General features: G+C 42.3%; 1 protein-coding gene across 1 annotated transcript in view; it reads left to right on the forward strand.

Annotated features, from left to right (window-relative positions):
* Nucleotides 1-22,978, forward strand: part of Pcyt1b (phosphate cytidylyltransferase 1B, choline) — a 71,279-nt gene that overhangs the window by 21,310 nt on the left and 26,991 nt on the right. The window contains exons 2-3 of the mRNA XM_051142382.1: nucleotides 5,327-5,426; nucleotides 12,100-12,216. Of these exons, the coding sequence (XP_050998339.1) occupies nucleotides 5,327-5,426; nucleotides 12,100-12,216 (217 nt within the window). The remainder of the gene's footprint in view (nucleotides 1-5,326; nucleotides 5,427-12,099; nucleotides 12,217-22,978) is intronic.

The following is a 22,978-nucleotide window of genomic DNA, read 5'->3' on the forward strand; positions in this document are numbered from 1 at the left end:
TGTGTGTGTGTGTGTGTGTGTGCAGGTATGTGCTATAGGTGTATGTGCATATTGCACCTGCTTGCACTTGCACAAGTACTGCTATGTAGCCTACGCTGCCTTTGAACTCCTATGTGGCCTACTCTGGCTGGGAATTAATGAGCTTCCTGCCTCAGTCTCTTGAGTATGCTCCTCTTGCCTGGCTACCTAACAGGCTTTGTTTTAGGTAAATATTTGACAATTCTCAGTCAAAGAGATTCTATAAAAGCAACGTCCAATATACAATGCCTTTCCCTTTACAAAGCCTTTTGGGAGTATGGATTTTGTACTGCACTGTGGTACAGTTTATATAACTGTAACATGTGATAAATAGGAAGCCTATTTTACAAGCTGATTGGGTGTTCTGAAAAAAATTTTTTCTTTTGGTTTTTTGAGACAGGGTTTCTCTGCATAGCCTTGGCTGTCCTGGACTCACTTTGTAGACCACCCTGGCCTCGAACTCACAGCGATCTGCCTGCCTCTGCCTCCTGAGTGCTGAGATTAAAGACGTGCACCACCACGCCTGGCCTGAAATCTTAAATTAAGCAGGAGGACTTTTCCTGTGGCCTAGAACCTAATCAGTTGTCGTGCAAAGCACATGTACATGTGAAGTACAGGGCACTGGGCCAGGGCTGCTGCTTCTCCTCCTCCTCCTCCTTCTTCTCCTCCTCCTTCTTCTTTTTGATTTTTTTTTGGAGATAGGGTCTCTCTGTGTAGCCCTGGCTGTCCTGGACTCACATTGTAGACCAGGCTGGCCTCGAACTCACAGTGATGCATTTGTGTCTGCGTCTCAAGTGTTGGGATTAAAGGTGTGTGCCACCATGCCCGGCCCCTGGCCAAGGCTTCTTATCTTTTGCAAACCCTCACTCTTCTGGATATTCTGTTGTGCCTCTCCAACTTTGAATTTGGATTATGGTTCTCTAGGGAGGTGTGATTTATGGTTCTGATGACCCCCTTCTCTTCTACTCACTTGATTTCTAGGATTTGCATGTTGAAAAGAATGGGCCTTTGAGCTGGGTGGTGGTGGCGTAGGCGCACACTTTTATTCCCAGCACTTGAGAGGCAGACACAGACACTTGAGAGGCAGACACTCAGGAAGCAGAGGCAGGTGGATCTCTCTGAGTTCGAGGCCAGCCTGGTCTACAAAGACAGGGTTTCTCTGTGTAGTCTTGGCTGTCCTGGACTCACTTTGTAGACCAGGCTGGCCTCAAACTCACAGCTATCTGCCTGCCTCTGCCTCCCAAGTGCTGGGATTAAAGGCGTGGACCACTACGCCCAGCTCAGTAGTGTTTAATTCTTAACCCAAGGTTTATTCTGCATCACTTTGAAAGGAAATCTTCTGGAAATCAGGGCTCTGGCTTGTTTGCTTTTGCATTGTGTCTGTTCCAAACATAGTTATCTCATATATTACAGAAGATAACCCCTGTCCATGCCAACCCCGGTTACTTGTATACATGCTGCACACACAAGCACACGCATGCCCTTAGGAATCCTGTCTGCTCTCTAGCTCTTCAGTTTTCCCATTTCCTTACTTCTGGGTCATAAGAATCAATAGCAAAATGCCCAGTACACATAAACTACCTTTGTCTTTCAGTAAATGTTATTTTAACATTTTCTGTCTGTTTTAAATGCTAGCTTTCATACCCTCTTAATACATCTTCCTTATGGAAGATGTCTAATAGGATTTGTGACTAGTACATTAAATATTTGTAAATAGTCATTTGTTTTAGACTATTTGATAAAGATTAGCTGTTCATATATACACATACATGAAAAGGCTGTGTATGGTGCCATACACACATAATCCAAACATGAAGACTAAAGCAAGAGGTTTATGAATTTCAGGTTAGCCTGGGATTTATAGCAAGTTACAGCTAACCTGGGCTAGCATGATAGTAAGACACTATCTTTAAAAAAAACCCACAATCACAACAGCAAAACAATGAATCACAAATGTAAGATATTCTCATTTGGGTCTGGAGAGGTGGCTCAGCAGTTAAGAGCACTTGCTCCTCTTCTAGGAGACCTAGGTTTGGTTTTCAGTACTTGTGAAAGGAGTCTCACAACTGCCTGTAACTCCAGCTGCAGGGCAGTGGCTGCCCTCTTCTGGCTTCTGTGGCTACCCACACATATGAGGCTTATTTACACACTGACATGTGTACACGAGTGCACACACACATAAAAACACTCTTATGCACAAGCATTTTTCTTGTTTTATGGAGAACGGCATTATCTATCATTATACAAAAATACGTAGTGCTCTGTGTGATGTAATGAGTAAGGCTAACAATTGTAGGTATACTGTATTGGGTAGTAAGTAGAGCATACATATAATCTCTGCTTGTCACAACAGTCCTGCAAGATAGTTACCCCTTTTACAGATGAGACTGAATCCAGATACAGTAAAGAACTTGCTTCTAGGAACACACAAAATTAAATAACTCTCGCCCACATGTATAGCTAGTTCCAACATTGAGCCACCCACGATTTTTCCTGCCACCGCTGTTGGACCCCAAAATGCACCTGACACAACCTGAACCAATTCTGGTTGTGTCCTGATTTGAAAACGTGAGCTTAGACAGATTCTTCTCTATGACTCTCTCTCGTGCGCGCGCGTATGTGCGCGCGCGTGTGTTACTAGGGATAGTACACAGTGACTTGTGTGTGCTAGGCAAACTCTACCACTGAGGAAGAGTATGAGTTCAAGGTCAGACTGGGATACCTGACAAGACCTTGTCTCCATACAAACAAGCAAGCAAACAAAGGAAACAGCCTCATGGGCAGCTTGTGAGGGGAGGATTGAGAAAGTCATGTGGAGCAGCCACATACAAGCTGAAGCTGTGGGGAGTGGCAAGCAAGCAGTGACTTGACTGTGGTAGAAGGATGCTGGGGGATGGGAACGGAGCAGAAGGAAGCACATGCTGTCAACAGCCAGGTTGGGGCAGAACACTTGGCATGCTGCGACCACACTCTGCCCGTTTCCTCTTTCTCCATTTTCTCTGCCTTAAAATAAATCCTCCAGCCCTTGAGCTAACTTTAGTGAGTGTTTTAAACCAGGAGAGCCTAATTAAAGTGTACACGCATTATGTGCTACAAAGGAGATTTGAACAGGAGTTTTACACACACAGATGGCAGGCACCCCTTTGCCACACTATATGTTTCTCTGGTCTACTAGAGCCCACAAAATCACCTTAAAACAAAATGAAACAAAAAATGGAGTCATGTTTCCCAGTTCTTTTTCCTGAGTCTTGGTTTGTTGCCAGAGCCCTGAGAGTTGTGGGAGTCTCGGGCAACAACTAGGAGATCTCTCCAAACAAAAGTGCAGCAGGATCCGTGCCTCAGAGTGGAAGGTACTGAGCGGGGCTACAGCACAGGATCAGGGCGAGGTTTGGTCCTTTAAAATAATTGTTTTACATATATATGTGTATATATATACATATATATATGTTTTACACACACACAATAAACTACCTATAGCAAGAAGAACCATGACACAATCAGGAATTATATAAATGTTACATTCATAGTGTTTTGGCTGTTTGGGTTTGGTTCTTGTCAGTGTCTTGGAGAACATGGTCTCCTCAAGAGCAGAGACTAACTTCCGGGCATGATGGCGCATGCCTGCTAGCCCAGCACTCAGGAGGACAAGGCAGAAGAATTCTGAGTTCAAGGTCAGCTTGGGATATATAATGAGGCCCTGACTTTAAAAAAAAAAAAAAAGAAAAAGCCAAGGATTGGGATAGCTAGTTTTATCCCTGCAGTTAGCCTCAGATTTTAGTATAGCACCTGACAGATTTGAATGAATAGTGAGTGACTGAAGAAATATGAATAAATGAATGATAGAAGTAAATTGCACCCCCTGTTCCAATGTCTAGATCCTTCCTCTGTCAAATCTTCCCAAGTTAAGGAATGCCACCTGTCTCCATCTCTAATAAGCAATTCATGCAGCACTGTGAGCAATGTTTACGGTGACTAGTGAACCTTAGCTTTAAAACCATGAAGATGATGAAGCAGTGACTGTGCTAATGACATAGCTCAAAGACTGCAAATGGACAGCTCTGGATTGCCCTGTTTACAAAAACACCGCCCGCTTTGTCTTCCTCTGTCTGGAGAGAGTGAGCTTTTCATTTTAAGAGGCTGACTAAAAAATGCAGGGCCACTTCCTGGGCAGGCTTCCAAGTGACTACATCTTTCTCACAGCGTTCCCCAGAGCCTCAGCCCAAGCTGCCTGGGGCGGGGCCTCTAGCCATTGGGTAGCTGGGGGAGCTACCACAGGAGCAGTTATCTGCAGCCCGCCAGAATTGCTGTGCTTTTAGGCTCTCTCCGGGTGCAGATATCAGCCTTGGCCTTTGCATTGAAGAGACGTCAGCATTTGTGATTGGCCAGCCTGGTGTGTGTGTGTGTGTGTGTGTGTGTGTGTGTGTGTGTGTGTGTGTGTGTGTATTACAGGAGATGTCGTGCCACGCTTCCGAATATGAGGTTCCTTTCAGCCGAGTGTCCCGGGTGTGGGTGAGTCTAAATATCTGAAGACTGCCCTTGTTGGTTGGGAAATGCTCCAAGTTGGGCATTATGATTTTCCCAAGGGCATGACTTAGCATATTTCTTAATCCTATGGAGCCTCGGTTGCCTTTTCTGTGAAATAGGCATAGTATGATGGTGTCCTATGGAAAGATAGGAATATGTATGCAGCATGGTGTGTTGGGAAGCCAAAAAGAGATGGCAGCCCCAGCGCATCTCATCCAACACCTGTCATATGGTAGGCACTGTACAGATCTATTATTTTTTCTTTTTTAATTTAATTTGTTCTTAGCTTTTAAGACAGGGTCTTACTATATAGCTCAGGCTGGCCTTGAACTCTCCATCATCCTGTCTCAGCCTCCTGAATGTTGGGATGACATGTGTGAGCCACCATGCCTGACTAGCTCTTAATATTCCTGATGCATCAGTTAAACGGGAGGGGGAAGGGACTGTGACAAAGGTTTCTTTTAGGAGCACAATATTGCTTTGGCAGGCCCAGCAAATATATTCTTCTTCCCCCTAGTCCCTTGGGTCTCAGTCTCTGAGGCTTCAGATTGTGGAACATTGAAGAACTCCCTCCACAGCTCAGGCTGGCCTGGAACTCACTGTGATCCTCCTGCCTTGGGCCTCTCTACTTGAGCACTGGGACTACAGGTGTGAGCCACCAAGGCCTGCTATATTCTTCTTAGTTGAACCTGTTTACCAAACAGGAAACTTCAAGGGAGGATGATGGCGCTGAAAAAAAAAATGTTTATGAAAAGGTATTTCCCTTCTTTTTTTTCCTTTCTAGACCCTGACAGCACCAGCCCCATTTGCCGATGAGTCCAGCTGCCAGTGCCAAGCACCTCATGAAAAACTGACCATTGCACAGGCTCGTTTAGGAACACCAGGTGAGGCTGTTGTTCTCATTTCTCAAATGGGCTTTGTCATGACATCTGAAGTCTCACAAAACATGTGAGCAGTGCTCGCTTTCAGGGTGGAATTTTGAGATTCTAGCACAGTGCGAGAAGACACATTCAAATGGCGGACGGCGAGCACCAGATGAGTAAGGTGGCTTGCAACTGTAATCTCAGCTCCCAGGAGGCTGAACCAGGAGGACCACTGTGAATCTAAGGACAGCATGGGTTGTTCCAGGACAGCCTGGGCTGCAGAGTCAGAGACTCTATTAAAAAATAAAAATAAATCAAAACAGCAATAACTTATCCAAATCAAAGTGGCCAAGGGAAAATGCAGGAGAATATAGATGCTTAAGCCCAAGCTCTGCGTTTGCTAGGTCTACAGACTCTCGCAACTCATGAAAAGATCTAGATTCCTCTTCTCATTTGCAGAACAGGGACAACCTCTTGCTCCACGTGGCTTTTGTGACAGGTGGAGTCTGTTATAACTACCATTTTTCAAGGTGTTGATGAACTAAGCCACTATAATTGTAACTATTCTGAAATGTCTTCATTTTTATATTTTAAGCGAGCCCTAAAAAGACTGGGTTCTGTTCTAGAAGTGTATTCCTCCATCCATCCCTTTAGCCTATATCAGAAGACCAGTGGGGAAGAGAACTATAAAAGGAACTATAAAACGCCATTTCTGCTTCCCAAGGGAGTTCATGATAATTAAAGCTACAAGACTATTAGATATGAACTAAAAGCCACGGGCACATGTATACATGTACAACACTGATGATAAGTGACAGTTCAGAGAATGGCACATTCATGTATCCTGGAGTGGTCGGGCAAGATTTAAGGGAGGGTGCAGAATTTTAGCTGGTTCTTTTGGGAGATGTTTTGGACTATGGCTATAGAAAACAACAAGTTATCCTGGGAGGGTAAAATACGAACATTGCAGGAAAGCACAGAGTCTGAGGGTAAATGAGGATCATTCCAGCTGGTTAGGATGGAGTGAAAAATAAGACTGGTGTGAGTTAAGCTTTAAGGCATTTATGATTGCAAAGACAGAGTGAGCTGCCACTGCCAATGCAATACCCAAACAACCCAGATCTGAAGGACTCTACAGGATTAGGGACTGTGTGTTAACTAATTGTAATCGGCATTTATTAAATGTGTACAAGGTGCTAAGGTGTTTATGTGTATCCTGCCATTTTGCTCTCACAACTCAACATGGTCAGTACCTTCAGTATTTCACACATAAAGAAATGAAGGCTTAGAGAGGTGGCAAAGCTGCACACAGTCCTTCAGCCAGCAAGTGGCAGAGCATCTTACATTGAAGCCTGCATCAGAATCACCAGGAGGGCTTGTGGACATACACATGTCTTGGGTCTCCGCACTGGAGTATCTGATTCTGTTCACACGGGCTGGGACCCAAGAAGCTGTAACCCTTGGCAATCTCCCAGGTACTGCTGCTGCTCTGGAAACTCCTGCTGAATAGCAAAGCTGGGCTCTCACTCCAGAATGTTGTAGAGCTTGGCCCTCTAAACCACAGCACTCTTTTTCCTCTGTATGAACACCTCTCGAAAGTGTTGAGGTCACTGATTCATTGGGAGCAAAGTGAGGAAGGGGTAAGGAGAGTTACTTTTTCGTGTACCTCTCTCTTTTTTTTAAAGATTTATTTATTTTCATGTAGAGTGGTGTTTTTCCTGAATACATGTCTATGTGAGAGTGAGAGATGCTCTGGATTCAGAGTTGCAGACAGTTGTGAGCTGGGTGTGGATGCTGGGATTTGAACCTGGGTCCTCTAAAAGAGCAGCCAGTGCTCCTAACCACTGAGTCATCTCTTCAGCCACTTTTATATACTTCTTGTGAGAAAGGCAACATGAGGCCTGGAGAGGTATCTTAGAGAACTTGTTTTTATCCTTAAGTGTGTAAGGACTCACATGGAGGGGCTAGAGGGCTAGCTCAGCAGTCATTAGCACTGGCTACCCTTGCAAAGGACCCAGGTTCAATTCCCAGCATCCAGATGGCAGCTCTAAACGTTTTGTAACTCCCATTCCAGGGGACCTGCTGCTCCCTTCTGGCCTTCATGGGCATGTGCACATACGGACAAACAGGTGCACCCAATACACCTATAATAAAAATAAATATTTGAAAAATAATTCTTAAAGAAAGAGCTTCCCTAGTCTCCCTCATTCCTCTGCCCTCAGACCAAGAATGGAGGATGGCCATCTCCATTTTTAATAAACAGCCTGGATGATCCTTAAGGTAGTGGTTGGAAACTACATACTGAGAAATAGTGGCCCAACAATAAAGTCAAGAGCTTCTAAATGAAAACTGGATGTGTATCGGGTGATAGAAATATCACCATGATAGGGCTGGAGAGATGGCTCAGAGGTTAAGAGCACTGTCTGCCCCTCTAGAGGTCCTGAGTTCAATTCCCAGCAACCACATGGTGGCTCACAGCCATCTATAATGTGATCTGATGCTCTCTTCTGGCCTGCAGGTGTATATGCAGATAGAGCACTCACATAAAAATAAATAAATCTTTAAAAAAGAAATACCACCATGATAAGACACTTGACTTAGGAGGAGGGAAGTTAGTTAGGCCTCACCTCCCTGATCCCACCATCTTCCAACAGAGCTAGTACCTGGGAACCAAGTCTTCAATTTGTGCACTGGGGTGGGAGTGGGCAGCAGGGCGAGAGAGGAAGATCCAAATGGAAAAACAAGGTGGTCGTGTGGGAAACAGAACTGACCCGAAGTAAGGAAGAAAAGGACCTTAACTCCCTGTAGAAGTTAATATTGCACCTACTCGGTGGGCTGTCCTGTCCTCTATCTCATTTGATCTTTGAACAATCCCAGAAGACTAGAGAACTGGTGTCCTAACTGGGTAGAGCTACAAGTCTCGTTTGCCTCAGACCCTTCCTTTAGCCAGCACAAGGGCCTCCCCTGTAAAGTGCTGTCCTCAGCTGGCCTTGTGGCTAAGTGAAAACATGCTCAGACCCTGAGCCGAAGGCTGGAAGGTGTGTGAATACAGCAGATAAACAATACTTTGATTGTAATCATTTGCTCCATTTTCAACTTTCTGCCAATCCACAGGCTCTCTCCCTGCCCATCCCTCCCCCCCCCCCCCCCCGCCCTTTCCTTTCTCCCTCTCCCCCACCCCCTGAAGAGACCAGGAAACCAGGTTCTTCTTTTTTCTTTGGGCCCTGTAGGAGTTTTCCCTGCTTGGAACTTGCTGACACATTACAATTTTAAAAAGTGATCCGACTGCAAAATCAACTCTACAGATAGGCTTCAAATTTACTAAATGGCCTTTTCCCCAGTAATTATGTCGTCTTTCTTTACTTTTCTTCCTCTCTGCTTCCTGAATTCATTTATCCTGATCACCTCTGAATCATTAACAAAAACTTCCACAAAACTGCCATCTGCTTTCTTGTGGGATTTATATCTTAAAACAAAATTTCCTCAATTGAATTGCAATTGAATAAGAGCATTGAAATCCGAGATCCCTCATTAGACAGTTTGTTATTTCAGAGCATTTGCTGTTTACTGCGCCTTATTTAGAATACAGTATAATCCTGGGAAAGCAATTTTGTTTGTTCAAAATAGTATATAATTGAAAATAGTTGCAGTTCTCAATCTGACATAAAATCTCCAGATTTTTTATTGCAGAAATTTAATTTATTAGCAAGCTTGTACCATCTGAATTTATTAATGTAGTATTTCTTTATGTTCTAAATTAATGAGGTTGGTTTATGTCAATAGCTAATCATGATTTTAAATCTAAATCCTAAATCATTTAATTGACGTTTACAATTGTTTCTTTTGTTTTCAGTTCCCTGTGTTATTTTGGCGTGAGATGTTGAAGTTTGAACTCCGGCCCTTATGCCTTTGAGGCCATATCTCCTCCCCTTAATATTTCATTTTATATCATTAATAAAATACATCTATGAATTTTAGAAGTCAATAAGATTCTTAGGTTTATAAAGAAAATCAACAAGCTAGTGAGGTGGCTCAGTGGGTAAAAATATTTGCTTCCCTGACATGATGACCGACTTTGAGCCCCGAAACCCACTAGGAGTAAACTGCTTTCTGAAAGCTATCCTCTGATTTCCAGATACATACCATATCATGCATACATGTTCTCATCCCCCACCTTTCTCTCCCTCCCTCCCTCTGTCTCATTCTCTTCCTCCTCTTCCTCTTTTTCCTCTTCCTCCTCTCCTCCTCCTAGTTCTTCTCTATCAGGATGGAGATACCAAGAACAACAATCTCTTCCTCCATTTTGTGACCATTTCATACACTACATTGATGAAACCCAGCCACTCCGCATGCCCTTCTGATTAGAAGGAAATGGGTCTTTAGTCTGGCTCAGCAATAGCCTCCTGAAGGACTAGAAAGGACTAAAATGCTGAAAAGCTCCAACCCTGTAAACAAAATTGATAACACTGACTGCCTTCTCCTTCCAAGGTGACATGACCTTGCTTCCTAGCATCTACCTATTCGTGGAGTAAAAGCATCCCCATCACAGGAAGGGCTGAGAGATGTCTCAGCGGTTAAGAGCACACTGACTGTTCTTCCAGGGGTCTTGAGTTCAATTCCCAGAAACTACATGGTGGCTCACAACCATCTATAATGTGATCTGATGCCCTCTTCTGGCCTGCAGCTGTACATGCATATAGAGCACTCATATATAAAATAAATAAATAAAATATTTTAAAAACAGAAACAAACAAACAAACAAAGCCATCCTCATCACAGCTCATTTCAGCCACCAATGAACTTTGGAACTGGGAAGGAAAATGAACAATCTGAGCACTGAGTAGACACCAAAGCACCACTGTCTTTCTTTGTTATCCCACCCAAGTATGTGATGAAGAGTAAAAATTTTAAATGCTATATCCAAATAAACATGTAGCCGTGTATGGTAGCACTAGCCTTTGTGCCAGCACTTGGGGAGGTGGAGGCAGGCAGATCTCTGTGAGTTCAAGAAAGGCCAGCCTGGTCTACAGAGTGAGTTTCAGAATGGCTAGGACTACATAGTAAGATCCGATTTATAGAACTTAACATGAGGCCGGGCGTGGTGGTGCATCCCTTTAATCCCAGCACTCGGGAGGCGGAGGCAGGTGGATCGCTGTGAGTTCAAGCCTAGCCTGGTCTACAAAGGGAGTCCAGGACAGCCAAGGTTACATAGAGAATCTCTGTCTCAAACCGCCACGCTCCCCCCAAAAAAAACCTTAACATGAAAAAAGAGAGATTGCAGAGGAAGTCTGGAAGCCCGTTCTCACCCGCGATCATCTAAGCAACAGAGCCTGTATGAAACAAAGTGCTTGGGCACAAATGGGAGGGGGACCTAAAAAACACACAGAGCTCTGCCTGCCTTTGCCTCTCCGAGTGCTGGGATTACAGGCGTGCACCTTCACTACCATTCTTTCTGTTTGTTTGTTGTTTGTTTTGTTTTTTTTCAAGACAAGTTTCTTTGTGTAACAGCCTTGGCTGTCCTGGACTCGCTTGTAGACCAGTCTAGCCTCGAACTCATATTGGACCGCCTGCCTCTGCCTTCTGAGTGCTGGGATTAAAGGCATGCACCATCACACCCGGCCTTCAATGCCATTCTTGAGAGTGATGTTTTTTGTTTGTTTGTTTTTTGAGACAGGGTTTCTCTGTGTAGCCTTGGCTGTCCTGGACTCACTTTGTAGACCAGGCTGGCCTCGAACTCACTGAGATCTGCCTGCCTCTGCCTCCCAAGTGCTGGGATTAAAGGTGTGCACCACCACAGCTGGCCCCTGAGAGTGATTTTTCCCCTTCCTTAATAATCTATTTCTATTCCAAGACTAACTTAAAAGGCATGGCTATTTCTCCATCTGTCTTTCTGGTGACTGGCAGGACTTTCACCTAAACTCTACTTTTTACTTAAATGCTTAAAATTGTCCTCAGGTCTCCTTCCAAGTCCGTTTCTAAAAACAAACAAACAAACATGGGCTGGAGAGATGGCTCAGAGGTTAAGTGCACTGACTGCTCTTCCAAAGGTACTAAATTCAATTCCCAGCAACCACACGGTGGCTCACAACCATCCGTAATGTCATCTGGTGCCCTCTTCTGGCCTGCAGATGTACATGCAGACAGAGCACTGTATACATAATAATAAAAAATAAATCTTAATTTTTTTTTTTGTTTTTTCAATACAGGTTTTCTCTGGGTATCCTTGGCTGTCCTAGACTCACTTTATAGACCAGGCTGGCCTCGAACTCATAGTGATTTGCATGCCTCTGCCTCCTCTAGTGCTGGGATTACAGGTGTGGATCTTCAAGCTTGGCTTTCCAAAATCTTTATTAACAAGATGAAGAACTCTAAAAGATAACCTCAGTTTCCCCAGCAACAGGTAGATTTCACTGGTTCAGGAATTTGGACTGTGTCTGGAGTAAAGAGAAACCCCAGTGTTCTGTATTTGTCTTCCTTGTTGGGTAGTACTGTGTGTTTTGATCTTAAGTTTTTGTTGTTTGTATTTTGATACCTTTAGAAGACTCTATTTTTTAAAAATCCATTTCATGAACTGTTAAACTGATAGTGTGTGGCTATTGGGTCTTCTGTAGGTAAATTTATGACACTATTCTAATGGAAGGTAATGGGGCATCTTCCTTGGCCGTTGTGCTAACCATGTCTCTTTCTTCCACAGTTGACAGGCCTGTGAGAGTGTATGCAGATGGAATATTTGACCTCTTCCACTCAGGTCACGCAAGGGCACTTATGCAAGCAAAAACACTGTTTCCCAACAGCTACTTGTTGGTAGGAGGTAAGAAGTGCATTTTCTTTGTCCAGAAACCCCCTTATAATGTGCTTCCTGAAAAGTACCCCTTTCAGATGTCCATCAATAAAACCTGACATTGCTAATGTTTCCAGTTCAGCCCATACCACCTCACTCATTCACTACCTGAAATTTAAAGTGACATTTAAAACCATAGGAGAAATCACATCATGGCATTGTGTAGCACCGCACCAGAGAGAAAGAGAAAGCCAGAGACAGATTAATGACACCACCAAGGGTAGCCACCTCATACTTTCCATTAATGCCTTTCTCCTGCTATTTGTGACATGATCAAATTTATGTTTCCGAAGTGTTCTAGAGGATGGAAGAAAAAGAGACATTACTCTAATTTCAAATCATGGAGAACAAAAGGGGTTTAGGATGGTTGGTGGTGCACAAGGCCAGTATCTATTTATTTGTGTGTGACCTGTAGCACTGAGGGCAGTGCCATGCTAATAAGACAGACCTAATTGGTTATACAGCTGGGTAGAGTGTGATAAAGAAATTGAGATTTAGCCTGGCATGGTGGCACATGCCTGTAATCCCAGCACTCAGAGAGGCAGAGGCAGGAGGATTGCTGTGAGTTCAGGGCCAGTCTGGTCTACAAAGTGAGTCCAGGACAGCCAAGGCTGTTACATAAGAAAGAAAGAAAGAAAGAAAGAAAGAAAGAAAGAAAGAAAGAAAGAAAGAAAGAAAGAAAGAAAGAAAAAGGGAGATGTATACATCCAGGCCATCTCGGTTCACAGTGAAGGAGCTGACTTACTTCTTAAGAGTATGGAAAGAGAAACATGGTTTGATGTAGACTGACATTTTCCTCCTCTGGAAGGCATACCCACTCTATTTTGATGAAAATGTAGGAGTTGACTGTGGAGACCTGCATGTCACTTCTGTAGCTCTGGAAGCAGTACATCCATTCATTGAGATTACTTTCATAGCCACCCACTGTGATCAGTCTCCGTGATATGTCATTGGACTAGGCACTATAAGCCTTGAGATCGCCAAGAGGGAAAAAAATGGACAGCCAGGACATTCCAGTATCGTGTATTGTGTTGTATTACACAAGTATTAAAAAACCTCTTTTCTGGAAATCTCAGAGGGAAACTTGCAGATTTTGCTAAGGGTACTAGGCATGGTGACTATTAGATGGCATTCTTTGAGGACAAGATGGGAAGGAAAAGCAGTGGCTAACTACTAGGCAAGTCATATGAAGGGACCCAAAAGTGAAACAATTTTGTGTTCATTTCTCTGTCCTGGTCCCATCTCCAGAGTATGCACTGCCATCAGGATTCTTCTGTGCTCCCGGGGCCCTGGGATGACCTCTGCAGCATGTGGGCTTCAGTTAGCTGGGTGAGCTGAGCTCATAGATGGTGTGCCATGGGTGGGTCACTATTAACTATGTGGCCCAGGATTTTAAACTCTCACATGGGTCCACACAAGCCTCAGCAAGTTGTCATTGTATATTCTGCTGCCACTGGCACCTTTGGAGGCTTCCTTCTGTGGATTTCTGGTTCAGTGAGTTGTGATATATATATACATTCATATTCTCTCTCCCTCCCTCCCTCTCTCCCTCCCTCCCTCTTCCTTTCCACTTCTTCTCCTTCTTTCTGTCTCTCTGTCCCATTTTTCTCTTCTCTTCTTCCTTTTAGTAGCAGTTTGCCCTCTGTCTTCATTTCTTTGCTAAATCTATGAAACCTTGTTGATTTTTCACTTATTTCTTCCTTTCACTTTTTTTCTCACAAAGGTATGGTGACATTTAAGCTTTTTAATATGCCACACCAGGGGTTCTCACACTGAAATTTTAAAACAAAATTGTACTCACATATGCTGATATGCAACTGTAATCCCAGAACTTGGGAGGCTAAGGTAGGAGAATCCTGTGTTTGAGGCTAGCCTGGGCTATGTGCAAGTTCCAAGCCAGTTTGAGCTATCCAAGAAACATTGCCTATCCCAAAACAATTAAATTAATTAATTTAATTAAACACTGTTTCTCAGTCTCTTAAATGCCTCCACTGAAATGCATCCAAAAACTTTGAAATGTACCAGTATATATTTACAGATTATAAAACAAACCCCTTTAATTTTTGCAAATATTTTATAAATTTCCCTTTTTTTCTTCAAATTTGTTCTTACCTATAATTTTTCCTAGTGTGATACTTTATAACTTGCAAATCTTTTAGTTGCCTCTGTCATGGTCCCTAAAAGAGATATGTGTGTAAATCTGGACACAAACAAGTACCACATTATGCATTTTGATAAGTTATTATTAAACATAAAATAAATTTGATCTCTTTTAATAAGATGAATAGGGATACTCTTTTGGGGGAGGGTTGAGACAGGGTTTCTCTGTGTAGCTTTGGCTGTGCTGGACTCCCTTTGTAGTCCAGGCTGGCCTCGAACTCACAGCGATCTGCCTGCCTCTGCCTCCCCGAGTGCTGGGATTAAAGGTGTGCGCCACCATGCCAGGCTTGAATAGGGATACTCTTATGTATGGATGTGCCTGTGGGTGAGCATAACTTATTGCCAGATAGAGGCAAGGTGTAGCGGTGATTTGTTTATGTTGCTTTGTTAAGCCCTGGAATATTTGTTCACACAAACATAGAGGTAGGAAAGGAAAGAGTTAGTTAAAGTGCTATCACTCAATTCCTTAAATTCTCTCTGAATTATTGGCACTAACTCACAAAAACAATTTATTATTATTGCCGTTAAAGCAATCTTATTTGTTTGTCAAGTGGCAGTCTGATAAGATATTTTGCAAAGAAAGGATTGGAGATGGTCTGACCTGCAAAGAGATTTGTTACTAAGCTTTTAGAATCATTTGTTCTTTCCCTTTCTGGGAAATTATAACAAAAGGTTTTTATCAAGACTTATCAAATGGCTCTTAATTATCACCCTTGCTACTTTACTTGAAAGCAACTTATTCAAGCAGATACTCGCTAAAAGAGACGGGAAATGGAAGTATTGGTAAATTGTGTTACACCATTGCCAGTCTAACAATTTCTGGAAAAAAATTTGGCACTTACTTTTAAAGCATTTTTTTAAAAACAAAGTGTTGAGGCTGAGATTTTAGCCTACTGAATTTGCAGAATATACCTTTTTACTCTAATTGGTAAAAATGAGTCCTTATTGTCAGATTTACTAAAAACCTGGAGACCAACATGATGGCTTTTAATTCAACTATATTAATATATTCCATAAAGCTTATAAAAATACTGAGAAATGATTATAAAACATATTATATAAAGTAAAGCTAGTCAAATCCAACAAATGTTATAAACAAGACAATGAGCTCTCATACTTAATTTGTTGCAATGTGATACAATTCACAGATAAAATTATAGGGTATTTATAAGAAGAGAAATAGGAATTAAAATAATTATTTTATTGTTTTTAATTATGTGGGTTGGTGGGGCATCTGTGCATGTGAGTACACTTTTTGTGCCCGTGGAGTCCAAAGGCGTTGCATCTCCCTAGAACTGAAATTACAGGTGGCTGTGAGCCGGCTTATAAGCCACCTGATGAGGGTGCTGGAAACCAAACTCGGGTCTTCTACAAGAGAAGTACTTGCTCTTAACTGCTGAGCCATCCCCCCATTTGAGACAGGGTCTCACATGAGAAATATGTTTTTAAAAGGCATGCTATTCTGAGGTAGGCATGGTGGTGCACACCTTTAATCTCAGCACTGAGGAGGCAGAAGCAGGAGGATCTCTGAGGTAGAGGACAGCCTGTTCTACAAAGTGAATTCCAGGACAACCAAGGCTACACACTACACAGAGGAGCTCTGTTTCATAAAAAAATAAATAAGAAATAAAATAAAAGGCATGTTACTTGTTTTTTAAAATATTTGTGCATGTGTATGTGTGTATCAAATTGTAGTGTTTGGATTTCAGGAATAATTCCATAAAATCAAATGTAAAACTTAGAAATAACTCAATTATCTTTATTAGGTGCCATGATTAAAAGTTTCCTATGTATTTAAAGAGAGAAAGAGGCCTATTACTCAAAATCATTTGTAGGTAACTTAATTTTTTTCTTTTACCATGAGGAGGTAGAAAATAAACATTTTAGAAGATAAAATGGGATAAGGCCTATTTGTAAATGAAATATTTTATGATGGGAATTTATAAAATACTTTTTAACTTTCTTTAAAAGAATGCATGTAAAATATAGTGTGATGCATGTAAAAATAATGTAAATGTTTTACCCATGTCTTTATTCCAGTGTATCTTAAAAATTTTATAATTCTGGAAAATATTCCAGATACATTTTTGAGATGCAGCCGTAGCAGCCTATACAGCTTTGGCTTATTAAAGTGATTTTGAAGTGAATAGCTGGAAAAAATGCTTACTCTTAACGACAAGAGAAAAGCCATTTTTAGGATTCAATATGAGTGTTGAGAATAGCTAGAAAAATGCTTACCCTTAACTACATGAAAAAGCTATTTTTCACATTCAATATTTCTTTCCAGTGCTCTTTTTGCTTTGAATTCCTGAACCTTGCCCCGCAATATCCATGTGTTCTCTGGTAATAGATGAGAGAAGCAGAAGCAAAATTGTTAGGCCAAAATTTGCATCATTCTCCATTCTGTTCTGTTTGGTTCCTAACACCAGCTTTCACTTGGAACAGAAAAGGGAGGGAAAGACCAGGAGGCACCATAGCAGCGGTTCTCAACCTGTATGTCACGACCCCCTTGGGGAGAGTAAATACCCTCTCACAGGGGTCGCATATGAGAGATACCCTGCATATCAGATGCTTACATTATGATTCATAACGGTAGCAAAATGACAGTTATGAAGTAGCAACGAAAATAATGTTCTGGTTGGGAGTCACCACAACCCGAGGAACTGCATTAAAGGGTCCCAGCATTAGGAAGGTTGAGGACCACTGCTCGATAGGTTCAGGATGCTCTGAACAGTCTTTAAGGTTTGTCGTCACCCCTCACCCTTTGCAATCCACCACCCTGAGGTTTGGATGGGACTTCTTTCGGAAATTGCGATGAGGGCAGTTTCAGATATAAGGACCTTCTCTGCATATTAATTTTAGGAAATTGCACTGTTAGGAGTTGAGGTTCTGGACATTGGTACCTTTAAAGCTCCCTGTTCTCAAGCACCCACCGAGCTGCCTCTGCATGCCCTTGGGGCTATGTGTTTGTTCTCAGTATGAGGAGATCTTTGTCTTAGATTATCTTTTCAGAGTGCGACAAACCAACTTAACAGCAGACAGCTCTAACCTGAGGAGAGTTAGGACATATTTAAGGAAAAGTTATTTTGTCTTGTTGGTGGAATGGCTGACTCTCAGTTTATGTGCGAACAAATAAAAATGCTTGTGGTGAGTTGAAAGGATGTGTTACACTGATTACATCTACTGGTAGATTTATTGTGGGAATTCCTCTGGGTGCTGCTGAGCTAAGGTTTCATTCACAAAACCACTGTTGTTGATCCAAGTACATGCACAGGTACTTGGTGGAAGTCTTTGGAAATTATTTGTTTGTTTTGGTGTGTGTGTGTGTGTGTGTGTATGTGTGTGCACAAGCGCGAGCATGCGCGTGTGCGTGCAAGTGCGCGCAGTGCATCTGTGCGTGAGTGCGTGCATGCTCCATGGTACATGTGTGACAGTCAGAGGATTACTTGTAGAATTCAATTCTCTCCTACCATTTAGATCTCAGGGATTAAACTCTGGTCATCAGGCTTGTCTGCAAGTGCTTTTGCCTGCTAAGCCATTTCACTGGCCTCTAGAAATAGTTCATTAGAGGACCAGAAACTAGAAATGCTGTGGTTTACTTTTCAGTTTTAGTAACTGACAGTTACATATTTACATTTTGATTACAATACTTGCATGTATGATTTTTAAGCATGCAACCAGTGATGATTTGAATTTTTTCCTGTACAATCTTATAATGTTGTCAGCATCTTAATGAACTGAGAATACTATCCACTTACAAAGTATTTTTAAGAACCCATTTCAATCCGGGCGTGGTGGCGCATACCTTTAATCCCAGCACACAAGAGGCAGAGGCAGGTGGATCTCTATGAGTTCTAGGCCAGCCTGGTCTATAAAGTGAGTCTGGGGTAGCCCAAGGCTACACAGAGAAACCCTGTCTCAACCCCCCCAATCCATTTCCATATTAAGGTGCAGCTCAATAATTTAAAATGTTACAACACCCCTCCCCAGATCTAGCCAGTGGGCAGGACAGTCTCCACAGTGGAGTGCAGAGTGGGGTCTGACTTTCACACGAACTCTGGTGCCCCATATTTGACCACGTCCCCTGAATGAGGAGACCTGATGGCACTCAGAGGAAGGATAGCAGGCTACCAAGAAGAGACTTGATACCCTATGAGCATATACAGGGGGAGGAGGTCCCCCTCAGTCACAGTCATAGGGGAGGGGAATAAGGGGAAAAGGGGAGGGAGGGAGGAATGGGAAGATACAAGGGAGGGGATAACCATTGAGATGTAACAAGAATAAATTAATAAAAAATAAATAAATAAAATGTTACAACAAAGAGGATTTCTTTTAAGCCTATTTTTTGAAGGATTTAAGTCTCACCAAATACCTATCTCCACCTCAAAGCAAGAGAACAGAATAAAACAATAAATGTAGTCCTAGTACTACTATGATGGTAACTTCTAGTACAGTAGATGTAAATATTACTTCACAAACTTGGGTTTATGCACTATTGTATTTTTATTAATTAAATGAAGTATTCCTCTACAGCTGAGGGTATAGGTCAGTGGCAAAGTACTTGTTTGTCTATTATACAGGAGGCTCCAGATTTCATCCCCCCCCCCCGTACCATGGAAATATAAACAACAATGAAAACAATTCTTAAAAAAAAAAAAGCCATATTCTTCTAAGATTCCACTTTGTGTGGCAGATGGGGGAGTCAACCTTAGTCCTTATTTTGCTGTCATTCTGCAGTCTCTAAAAGCAGGAGAGGGGTTTCCTAGTCTTCAGCCCAGCTCGCATTCTACACTGCCCTCTTCATCCAGTGCTGCATAATTACTAGCAGAGGGTGACCTCATTGTACCGTTCTCAGATGAGGCACTTGAGGTCTGCAGCCAGATTTGAGCACCAATTATTAGAGATGTTCATCCTTCATCTCTCTTAAGGTTCTGCCACTAGCCCCGCTGCTTGTGGTTTCCATAGATGCTTGGCCTTTTGCCCACCGCTTGATGGAATCTTTTCTTTTGTTATCTTCTCCCTTATACAAGTCCGCCAAGGAGCTCTAGCCAGAAAAGCAATGTGTATCAGCATCTTAATCATTAGCACTTCTACAAGAAGTTTGTAGCAAGAGCCTTGGACAAACAATTGGAGATAGGGCAAGGGAAACATAGTACAAAACCCAAAGGAATATTTCCACCAATGGTTCTATATTACTATTATTGTTAATAAGTAGCTAATATTTTAGAGCCTTGCTCTCTGCTTGTGTGGATCATCAAATTGAATTCTCAAAATTTCATCCTATTTTAAAGGCCAGATAATTAGAGTCTGGACAACTTTCCCAGTAAAAGAGGAACAGAGCTGGGATTAGAATCCAAGTCTTTGCCAAGTTGTGGTGGCAGTGGCTACAGCAGTGGCAGCAGTGGTGGTGGCGCACACCTTTAATCCCAGCACTCTGGGAGGCAGAGGCAGGCAGCTTGCTGTGAGTTTGAGGCCAGCCTGGTCTACACAGCGAGTCCAGGACAGCCAAGACTACACAGAGAAACCCAGTCTCCAAAAACCAAAAACCAAAAATCACACACAAAAGGAATCTGAGTCTTTCGGGGTCCAAAATTCAAGTCCTATGCTATTTTCTCTGTCCTGCAGGGTGCTCCGCGTTGAGCACAGTGAGCTGCCAGGGTAGGTTAGCTGCAGCAGGAGCTCCCAGAGAGTGCAATGAACTCATCCGTGGAATACCACTGCTTGGAGTTCTCCATCTGGTTGTCAGAGTGCATTTGCCAAGAACAACAAGGCTGCTTTGGGCGTAATTAATGTTCAGACAATGTGGGTCAGCATGTTCAGCTGCTTCTTGAGGTCACTTCTGGAGTATGAAAAGAGTCATGTATTGCTGTAAACAGAATGTTTGGTTTCTTTGTGGTCTATCGGGGGGGGGCCATTATCTTGTGATCATGTAAAAAGTCATATGAAAATGCTCAGGTACAGGTTCAAAGGGGGCAAGGATATGGGATGGACCTAGTTTTGTGCTGTCTGACGTAGGAAATTGACAGATCTGAAATCCATTTCTATTCAATATGATTTTTCAAAGTCCTAAAAGACCATCTAAGCAATCCTAGATCTGTTTTAAAACAGAATAGTGTGGTCCATAAATGGTTCCTGTTTATGGAGTCAGAAGCTGACACAATCAGTGGATCGATACATAGTCATTGTGGCCCTACTGCCTGCCCTCCACACCCTGTGCTGCCTCTGACCATTATGGATGATTTAGAGGCGTGCTGGTCTCTTTCCTCAAGTTGTTCATATTATGCCTCAGGAGAGTCGTAAATACTGTAAGCATCAGAATAACCCATAAAGCTTGTCAAAGACAGAGCTGTGTGGACCCCACCAGGGACCCACTGAATCAAAACCTCCAAGAGCAGAGTACATGTGGACACACACACACACACACACACACACACACACACACACCATGGATTTTCTTTTTTGTTTTATCAACTTATTTTACAATGTAAAAAATTGTTGCCTCTAGGTTATCCTGACCAGATATGGAATACTCCATGACACATGCAACTATGACAATATGCTACAACACACACAGCCATTATAGACCAGCTTTCAGTCCAGGTGAAGTTTAGCTTTCCTTTCTTTTCTCTCTTTCTTTTTTAAAGATTTATTTCTTTATTATGTTTGCAGTGTTCTGCTGCAGGCCGGAAGAGGACACCAGATCTCATTACAGATGGCTGTGAGCCACCATGTGGTTGCTGGGAATTGAACTCAGGGCCTTTGGAAGAGCAGCCAGTGCTCTTAACCTCTGAGCCATCTCTCCAGCCGGCTTTCTTTCTTTTCTTTTCTTTTCTTTTTTTTTTTTTTTTTTTTGGTTTTTCGAGACAGGGTTTCTCTGTGTAGCCTTGGCTGTCCTGGACTCACTTTGTAGACCAGGCTGGCCTCAAACTCACAGCAATCCACCTGCCTCTGCCTCCCGAGTGCTGGGATTAAAGGCGTGCACCACCACACCCGGCTCCGGCTTTCTTATTTACATTAAAAACATTGATAATATACAAATTGCTTGTCCCGTTTGATTGAAAGGGCTGTAAAATCCCCCACACTGAGAAAGAAGCATGCGGTGACACAGGTAATACATGTGCTACCTGCTTCTGCATTACTTTCTCTGCTGCACACGCAGCTATACAGCTCTCTAGGTTGTACCATGGTTTCGATACTGTAAGTGACTGAAACAAAGTGGGTCTGCTAGGCTGACACTGACTCCCGTGCAATCTTAAAAATAGAAATGGCAACAGGAGCCAAAGGAGCTTGGTGAGTTAATGTGGAATAAGTAAGTGATCAAACACTTCTTTTGAGACAGGGTCTCACTGGATAGCCCTAGCTGGACTAGAACTCACTATGCATCCCAGGCTGGCCTGGAACTCATATAGATCCTCCTGCCTCAGTCTCCAGAGGTCTAGGCCTAGAGGCGTGCACCACTATGTCTGACTCAGACATTTTTCTATTTAACAAGCTCCTCGGTGGGTCAGTTGGTGTTTTCATAATTGAAACGGCTACAATAGAAAGAATCTCAGGAAGTATTTATAGAAGATATAAATATACAGGAGCAATATAGGTTTGTATATGTGTGTATGTCAGTGTGTGTATGTCAGTGTGTGTGTGTGTGTGTGTGTGTGTGTGTGTGTCTAGAGAGTCTTAATCTTGTGCATATATGTTGTCAAAATGTGCTTGCAATAGAAGCTTATTTTATTTATGTATTTAAAATGCTAATCAACATTCATTGAGCATCTTTAAGCATCGGACACCATTAATTCATTCACCAAATCTTTTAAGAACCTACTATGGGCTAGGTACTGCTCATCAAAAAATGAAACACCCACACCAGCCATGGTGGTGCACACCTATAATACCAACACTTGAAAGGTTGAGGCAAGAGGATCTCAAGTTAAAGGTCAACCTGGGCTATGCGGTGAGTGCTCATCTCAAAAACATACAGTTTATACAATCATTTGCAGTACACAATACTCAATAAGTATTGTATCATATCATAAGAAACAAAGATCTTACTGGCTTAATTATTTGCTATATTATATTTTTTGTGTGTTTGAGATAGGTTTTCATTATGCATTCCAGGCTGGCCTTAATCACATGATCTTGCCTCAGTCTTCCTAGTGCTGGGATTATAGCTATGTGCCACCAAACCCTGGCTACACTATATTTTCTATTGTTAATTTAGAGTATACCTACTTATTTAAATAGCTTACTTTAAAATGTTGTTCAATCTTACATGGGCAGCAGCCCTTGCATCTTGTGTTTACTGTGCCTCTTGATTGCACCAAGGCAACATCTAGTTATTGACCCATACCATCTACGTTTGTATAAATGCATGTGTCAGTGTTTACACAGTCACGAGATCAGCTAGCAATGATTTTCTCAAAACTTGTTATTAGGTGACACATGACTATCATTGACACAATAATTGTGATATTTATTAGGTACAATTTGATGTTTTGATCTACATATACATGATAGAAATCAAGGTAATTATATAGTAATTATGTACATATGATAACATAGCCATCACCTTACTGAT

This window comes from Acomys russatus, chromosome X (genome assembly GCF_903995435.1).
Source record: "Acomys russatus chromosome X, mAcoRus1.1, whole genome shotgun sequence".
Lineage (NCBI taxonomy): Eukaryota > Metazoa > Chordata > Mammalia > Rodentia > Muridae > Acomys > Acomys russatus.